Source organism: Gossypium hirsutum, chromosome D02 (genome assembly GCF_007990345.1).
Source record: "Gossypium hirsutum isolate 1008001.06 chromosome D02, Gossypium_hirsutum_v2.1, whole genome shotgun sequence".
NCBI lineage: Eukaryota > Viridiplantae > Streptophyta > Magnoliopsida > Malvales > Malvaceae > Gossypium > Gossypium hirsutum.
This window is the reverse complement of record NC_053438.1, coordinates 71,932,420-71,940,821: the sequence shown is the minus strand read 5'-3', so window position 1 is coordinate 71,940,821 and position 8,402 is coordinate 71,932,420. Positions and strand designations below refer to the sequence as shown.

General features: G+C 34.6%; 1 protein-coding gene across 2 annotated transcripts; it reads left to right on the top strand.

Moving 5' to 3' along the window:
* The first annotated feature begins 316 nt into the window (after positions 1–316).
* On the top strand, positions 317–4,895 carry LOC107908563 (YTH domain-containing protein ECT1). Of its 2 annotated transcripts, none has more exons than XM_016835772.2 (9): positions 317–384; positions 921–982; positions 1,114–1,267; positions 1,691–1,755; positions 1,907–2,260; positions 2,825–3,322; positions 3,627–3,839; positions 4,210–4,374; positions 4,528–4,895. In XM_016835772.2, the coding sequence occupies exons 1-9, from the start codon at positions 357–359 to the stop codon at positions 4,705–4,707; spliced, it is 1,719 nt and encodes a 572-aa protein (XP_016691261.1). In that variant the 5' UTR covers positions 317–356; the 3' UTR covers positions 4,708–4,895. The 2 variants fall into 2 exon arrangements, with proteins under 2 accessions (XP_016691261.1, XP_016691259.1); XM_016835770.2 differs by having other exon boundaries at positions 317–426.
* Positions 4,896–8,402: the final 3,507 nt, after the last annotated feature.

The window sequence follows — 8,402 nt, the reverse complement described above, 5'->3', positions numbered from 1 at the left end:
CTTTCACACCTATTTGATGTGCTAACGTTCAATTTAATAACATTTAAATGCTTGTTTTTTCAAGAAAAAAATATTTTTCTTTAATTTGATACATAATGATTTTTTAAAACATTTATTTAATATAATAAATAGCATTTAGATATACCTTAAACGCTAAGGCTATGACCATGAGTTATAAATATTGTTGTTGTTATTAAGTATCTTCCTTTCTTTTATTGAAAATAGGCGTTGAGGATTGGAGCTAAGTTATACACTTTTAAAAGACTGCAACTTCAAACTTTTTCACTAAGCCTTTTGGCTGTTTTGAATTTTTTAGGTCAATTGGGTTTTCGAATATTTTATCTGGTATCTCGATAATGGCCGGTGAAATGACTTTGGAGAATCGTATCCTTTGCTTCAGTTCTGATTATATGTTATGCCTTCCTTGTAAGCAATTAATTCATGGTTTATAATGACATGATGTTTATAGGTTGACTGTTTCTCGTTTTATATAGCCTAGATATTGTGAAAAAACCTAAACTTTTTGATCTTTGTAGCCAGTAACAACAAGTGTCAGTGGGGATTAATCTATTTGTTTGGCATCTTAGTTATGGTGGATGGAATTGGTATATCGACGAAATCCAATTAATACTATTATCTGAATCAGCTTCATGATACCAATATGATTATAAGCAGAGACACTTTCTTGTGTTGCAATTTTCCATATTGATGTGATATGTCAGTTAATTTCTCAAATTTGCAGCTGAAGTCATACTTTGACCTGGATTGATTGTGATTGTATAATCTGTGTTTTTCTGAATGTTATGTTGATTGTAGTTGTGTAATCTGTTTTTCTGAATGTTATGTTGATTGTAGTTGTGTAATCTGTTTTTCTGAATGTTGTGTTTCTCTGATGATATTACTTAACCATGTAAACTTAGCTGAACCCATCAATGCGGTTCCGAAGTCTGAAGCTGTTCCCAAATTGGCTGAGCAGGATGCGGTATGTCATGAATTAATTATTCTAAATTTTATCGTTTATTCTAAAGTTTTTCTCCAAATTGAACTCTGTGTTTTTGCTTTATCGACTATTGTGCCTGGTTTTGTGACATTGGCATGTTTTGATGTTTCCAGAATTCTGGAAAAATTGGAGTGGCATCTGATTTGACTTCCACAATATCTTCTTCACCATATGAATCTTCTGGTGCAAAAGCTGAGAGTCATCAAGACTTGGTTGGAGAACCTGGTTTCAATCAATCTACTAGCTTTGAAAATTATTACTACCCAGGTTAGATTATATGACAATCCTTCATGCTGAAACACGGCATTTGTACACAATGTTAGAATCAGGATAGCCATGGATTTTATTGCAAATGAGATTTGCTATCATTCTATCTTTCATTGTTGCCATCCATTTGTTAGAACATTTGCATGCCAAGGTCATGATGAAACACATTGATATTGTAGGTGTTTTAAATCATATGAAAAAGCAATTGTTGAAAAGTGTTCCTAAATTACCTAATTCATATTCCCCAATAAAGGATAAATGTTTTGAGGGGAACAAAACTTTTAGGCTTTAGTTCCTGACTCTATATTTATTGTGCAGATTGTCATTCTTTTCTTCTTTTGCAGTTTGGCTTACTGTTGTTTAAGGTAAAACTATCAAGCGTATTTAATTTTGTAAAATAACATTAATTGGATTTTTTTTCAGGTTATGATGGGTCATTCACTCAATCTGATGATAAGGGTTATTTTCTTACCGATGGTTCACTTACAGTATGTTCTTCTTGCTAGTTACTTCGCTGCACATTTATGGCATCATCCCTTCATATTGATTTCATTTTATTGCATCTTAACATTACCAGTAATATGGAATTACAAATTCCACATGTTGACTGTTCTGGTTTTTATTGGATTGTTGCACCAGGGTGTGCAATCGGAAAATGGGTCCTTGGTCTACTATTTGCCTGGCTATAACCCATATGCTACTGGGGCTCTAATGGGTGTTGATGCGCAATGCCTTGGTCAACAACCATATTATTCATCTGGATATTTTCAGCCTCCTGTTTCCTATGCATCAGAAGCCATGCCTTGTTACTCATGGGATTCAACATATGCTGGAGATGTTTCAAATGGAATCCTTGATGGTTTTGGAAATGTAAAATATGGTTCTGGCTCTGCTTTTGCAAAGTCAAATGGTTTCAACTCAACAAAATCTAATGGCCTTGGTACTAAACTATCGAAATCTGCTTACGCTCAGCCTAACAAACCACTAAGCAAGGTACTTTAAGTGTTTTGGGTTTATTCATTATGGAGATTATTGTATTTTTATTAGCAAAGCTATTTCTTGATTTTATTCCCAGTTTATGCTAGGCATACGGTTTAAATTATTTTTTATTATAAAACATGAATAGTACTTCTGTTGCATATATTGTAAATGGTGGAAACATCTATGTGAATGGTTCTTTTTGATGTTGGATTAGCATACTTGATTTAACCCCCAAAATTATGATCAATTAATACATGGCCACACTTTCTCAATGGACATAGCCTTTATATGCTACCCATTGTCTGTGTATCTGATTGTGCTTTGCAAAGCAGAAGGGAGAACTAGTACACTTTTACCTCTTCTTCTGTGATTACTTTCTGATACCTCTCCTAAGTCCCATCATTATGTTCTAGATTGTTATATGATTTATAACAGTTGAAGTTCTGCTTCCATGATGTAATCAATTTGTTTGAAGCTAATTTTAACATCATTACACTGTGGTGAATGGTTTTCAAATTTTGCAAATATTTGCTCCTTGGGGTTTCAACATTTTGATTATCTGAATTCATGTTACAGGGGCCTCATTCAGGTTCTGATCCATCCGCAGGATCTTATAGGGGATACTACCCAGCTGGAAGATCTTCATTTAACAACCAAAAGCAAGGTCTTTCCCAATACAATGGTCATATGAACTACAGACAGAATGGGAGAACATGGAATCAAAATGATAGGTATAAGAAATCCAACGTTGACTTTGAAACCTCTGCTGAACTAACTTGTGGTCCAAGGGCCTTAAACAGGGCTGCCCCGTTGGACTCTTCTGTTAAGAAGGAAGGCCTGGGACTTAACTTATATAAAGATAAATACAACCTACAAGATTTCCCAACTGAGTATGAAAATGCAAAGTTCTTTGTCATTAAGTCCTACAGCGAGGATGATGTCCACAAATCCATGAAGTATAATGTGTGGTCAAGTACTCCGAATGGCAATAGGAAGCTAGATGCAGCATTCCATGAAGCTGAAACTAGAGAAAGTGAGACTGGCACCAAATGTCCTATCTTTCTTTTTTTCTCGGTGAGTTGAAAACATGACTTCTGCCAGAGTTTCCATATCTTGGTTTTTATTTCCCTTAATCTAATAAAGTTTTCACTTTAGGAAACAGTTTCTCACTGTAGTTTAATTAATTAGTTAACATTATCATAGTAGTAGTTTTAAGACCACTATGATGGAGCTATAAGATCGAGATTTACTGTCTTAACATGCTGTTAATTAATAAGCTGCTACTTTCAATTCTTTTATGTACATATTTAAACCTCTCTGATGCCATTTACATGTATAATATTAATTCTCATGTTGTTTCTTGACAATGTAATGTCAGGTTAATGGAAGTGGACAGTTTGTTGGCTTAGCTGAGATGATTGGCAAGGTGGACTTCAATAAAGATATGGACTTCTGGCAACTGAACAAGTGGAATGGTTTCTTCCCTGTTACGTGGCATGTTATAAAAGACATCCCTAACAAGGAGCTCTTCCACATCATCCTAGAAAACAATGAGAACAAACCTGTAACTCATAGTAGGGACACTCAAGAGGTATTTTGGTTTCTTCTCTTGCTTTACAGCATTTTATGTTTATGGTTGTGTATGTTGAAAGCCATTGAAATTTGTGGGTGTGTTTAGTTTCTTTGATTTGATGTGTTATGAAATGATTTATTGGGAAGAAAGTGAGGACCTTTCACCTTTTAATAATGAATCAAAAAGCTTCCTTTTTATTAGAAATGTGTTTAAAATGTAGAGTTGAAAAGAAATCGTTTGATAATCATTAAGCAAACCATTCGCGAACTTGCTACGCAGCTTTCTAGAACAAATTCCATGTAATTCAGTGGTGGTATTAGAAAATTTCAACTTATGTTTATATTGTCATGCATATCTGCTTAAATATTGTTTTTGTTGCAATTTGCAGATTGGTCTCAAGCAAGGCTTAGAACTGCTCAGGATTTTTAAAGGCTATTCAGAAAAATCATCATTGTTACATGACTTTGGATTTTATGAAAATCGAGAGAAGACACTTGATGCGAAAAAGAATTACAAGCCTGCTACTCTAGAATACATGGAAGATGATTTGACTGTGAGTTCTCTCAATCTCTCTCTGTGTCATTACAAATTTGTGGTTTGGAACTTGCTGAAATATGCCTTCCTCTCGTGTACTCATCCCCAAAGCAAATATAATCTTATAATTTCTTCATAGTTTTGACATTGAGTTTATAATCACTTGATGCAGAAGCAAACAAAAGCAGGAGACAGAGAAGTGGAAGAAGAGTTGAGGAGGACCAAGAAAACTGGAGATGCAACATCCATCATCAATCTCACCAAAAAACTATCCCTCAGCGGCTGCAATCGGAAGAGCGTCGCTGTGAAGAACCCAATAGCAAGTTCATTTCCTACCGTCCCTGCACCATAGCTTTTCAACTAGTTAAGATGTGCCCGGGGGGGGGCGCTCTGTTTTTCAGCTTTTTGCTTTAAAATTCTTTTTCTATATTGCCTTTTTTTTAATCTGAGTTGGATTTTTAGTTGACAAAGCAATGAATTTGAATTAGCATTTGCTGGAGTTTTTTAAATTTCCGAAATAGTTACAATTGCTTTGGTTTCCATTTTCTGTTCCTTTAAACTGCTGAATGAAGTATATTAATAAATATGAAGAATTACAATCTGATTAGAAGAAGATATTATTTGGATGTCACACTTTCTTCTATGGATTATGCTTTCAAAGTAAACAGCTTTTTCTTACAAGAAAAATTACAGGATCCCTCAACATGAAGAGAAAAAAGTTATAAATGGTACAACAAATTCAGTGGCAAAATATGTACTTGCACGACAACACTTATAAAAATGGCATATAAACATATTTTTCCACATTTTTAAAATTTAGATTCATAAAAAAAACAAAACTGTTAGGCTAGTTTGCTCTCTACATTTAATCGCGTATAAAGACAGGTGGCAATTTTTAATCGTAAAGAGCCTATTTTCTTAGCACATAAAGATTCACTTGACTACTTAAAATTACCCAGTATAAAACCATGTGATCCATTCTCCTTTACATTATTCATAGGGTTTATTGTCTCACTGTTGATATTATTCATAGCCAAGTGATGAAACTATCACTACATATCAAAATGTGTGAAAGCAATAGACGTTGGATAATGAGAACTTGACACGCGTCCATATCCTTCTTCAATTAATTTATAATTTATCGTTGTGCGAACCCTTAGAACATAGCTAGCTAAGCTACTACAAAGAATGTCTAATTTTTTCTATTTCCTATTAGATATAACTGTAAACTGGTGATCTGCAACATCTATTCTATCTATCAAGAGAACAGTACACTGTACATCCATTATTCTATTTCCTATTAGCCCTCCAAGTTTCTTTTTTTTGGCTGCTTACTTTCAAGGAAATGCCTTGTGTTTGCAACTGCTATTCAGTCCATAGTTCTCAGGTCTTAGGTTACCCGAAATGAAAAGCTACATACTTTCACACTTCAAGAGAAACATAACTGATATCTGATGGGATTTAAAAAAGTAATTACACCTATTCCTGCTAATTGTTTTTAGCTCTGCCAACACAACAGAAAGATTTATACTTGCAGATTTCGGTAAATGCTTGAGCCTACTCCATTTTGATTATTTTCATCAACACCTCGTAAAATTTATAAAAATGGCAGTAGTACATAATCCTTATCTCTCTTGGCAATTTGGAAGTGCTTTTTAAGCATTCAAAGTGCTAATCAAACAATACCTACAAATTAGCAATAATGAGTCTCTACATACCTCCATTGCAGTTTTCACTTCTGTCTTACTGCTTACTGTAGGCATCTTAAATTGGAATTGACAGCTTCATTTCTTATTAGCGGGTGAGGAGTCATCAGAGCTAGTTTCTTCAAGCACTAAAAGACTCGTCACTGTCACTCATAGAGCATGAACTACTCTTCTTGTTTAAACATTTTTCCAAGTCCAAGCCAAAGTTCTGGCACATCAAGTGAGCTGGATCCAAGCCCATGTTTTTTCTCAACGAAGTAACCAAGTGGGCTCAGCTGGATCCATGCAATAGGGACATAGGAGCCTTCCAGCACCCAAAAAGCACCATACATCTTGACGTCTTCGATTTTAGTGATATGTTTTGGTGTTTGTTTCGAGTGACAATTACGGTGCGAACCTCATGCGAACCTAAATTAGAGACCTTAGATGAGTGACCGATGATGTGGTCCATCCATATTGTCACATCATAGATAAGCATTGCAAATTTACTACCGTTTCAACCAGTTAGACACCAATATGGAGAGAGAACAACCCCCTATTTGCCCCATATTTTAAATATTTAGTTCCAATGACTGGGCTTTGAAGAGACTTGAAATATCCTTATTCATGCAATTTGGGGTTAACTTGGATTGAAAGGATGGTCAGATACTACAATGGATAAAATTCAATGCATAGCAGATATTGGGTTTGGTGCAAACAAGTTTTTACATACGAAGGACAATAGAAGAGTAGATTCAAACTTGCCGCCTTCTGTGTTATCAGCTGAAGGAGCAAGGTAAATGATAATAGTGCGTATCGGTATTGTTATATATTTCTTAAATATCAGTTGTTTTTAAATTATAAGTGCTGTAAAGCTTTGTATATGGTTCATTTACAGTAGTTAATATTATTACTGTTTTCCCCTTTGTAAGATTTAGGGAGGTTATAGTTTTACTCTTGTATTACAATGAATGTTGAGCAACCATGTAGAGGGAAAGGGTGGGGAGATAATACACCGGAAAGAGAGAGAAGTTTGTCAAGTTACATAATGATGGAGGTATAAATATTAATCGAGTTTCTTATAATTATGTACAGTTATAAATCTATGGAAATCCGTGTATGTATCTGATAACTTTTTTATCTTCTTGTAACAGGAAAAACTTATGGGTATTATACAAAATATTCAGACTAACATTTCAAAACTAAGTGGAAAGTTAGAGGTGATCGAGGAGAAGGTTGATCATCTATTGGAAAGGGGTTTAGATAGAACCGATGATAAGAGTAACGGTGTTAGGAAAAGTAAGACAGCGAGTGGAGAGAATATTATAGATGAGGGGAAACGGAGTATTCACCCAATATTCTGGTGGAAATGTCGAAGGGGGTTTTTGGGAAGATGGAATATTCAAGATGTTGTTCTCATCAAACTGCGTTTATGGATAACCCTAGAGATAATAATGAAAATATAATGATGGTTTGGACTTGAAGGAAGAAAAGATCGAAATATTAGATGCAGGTGATGAAGCGTGGAAGAAAGTGGAAGGGTCTAATGTGGTTGGGAAGAGGAAGGTAACGTTCAACAGCTATGAGTCAGAAATTATCATGTAACGAATCTCCACATTAGAGTTGGAGCGACTGTTCGTTTAAGCAAGCAGACTTCAATTCAAATATTAGGGAAGATCGTAGTTGTTTTCATCATTGTGCATTGTATCCTGAAAGGGCGAACAAATATTGAGGATGTTTTGGATTTAGATGACTATAGATCGGCGAAAAAAAATATAAGGTGCGAAAAGAGAATCTACTTTAAGAGGCTTTTAATTGTGAAATTGGACTATCGATTGTAACATCTCGATTTTAGGCTTAATTGAAATAGTGGTTTCGGGATCATAAATCTGATAAGGAAAAATTTATTTTTACTATATTTTTATGGCCTACAATTTCATGGAATGATTTCGTAAAAATTTCGTTCAAAAATTTCGACGTTTGGGCACTCAATTTAGTCAAAAGGACTAAATTGTAAAAAGTGCAAAAGTTGAGTTCTACGTGTTAGAGGTGTTCAATTGTTATGAAATTTTAAATTGAAGGTCTTTATATGGTAACTAGACCATTGGTTAAGTTATAGGCAAAAATGGACATGAGATAAGTGAAATAGGAAAATTTTAAGTTAGGGGCATTTTGATAATTTGACAATTAAAATGAATTAAAAGAGAAAAAGATGGAAAATTGTGCTCATCTTCTTCATTTGGTCAAAATTAGCAAGGGGAGAAGCCATAGTTAGGGTTTTCAAGCTTCCAAGCTCCATAGTAAGTGATTCCAAGCCTCGTTTTTAATGTTCTTTACGTTTTTAGAGTCCCGGTAACTTGAT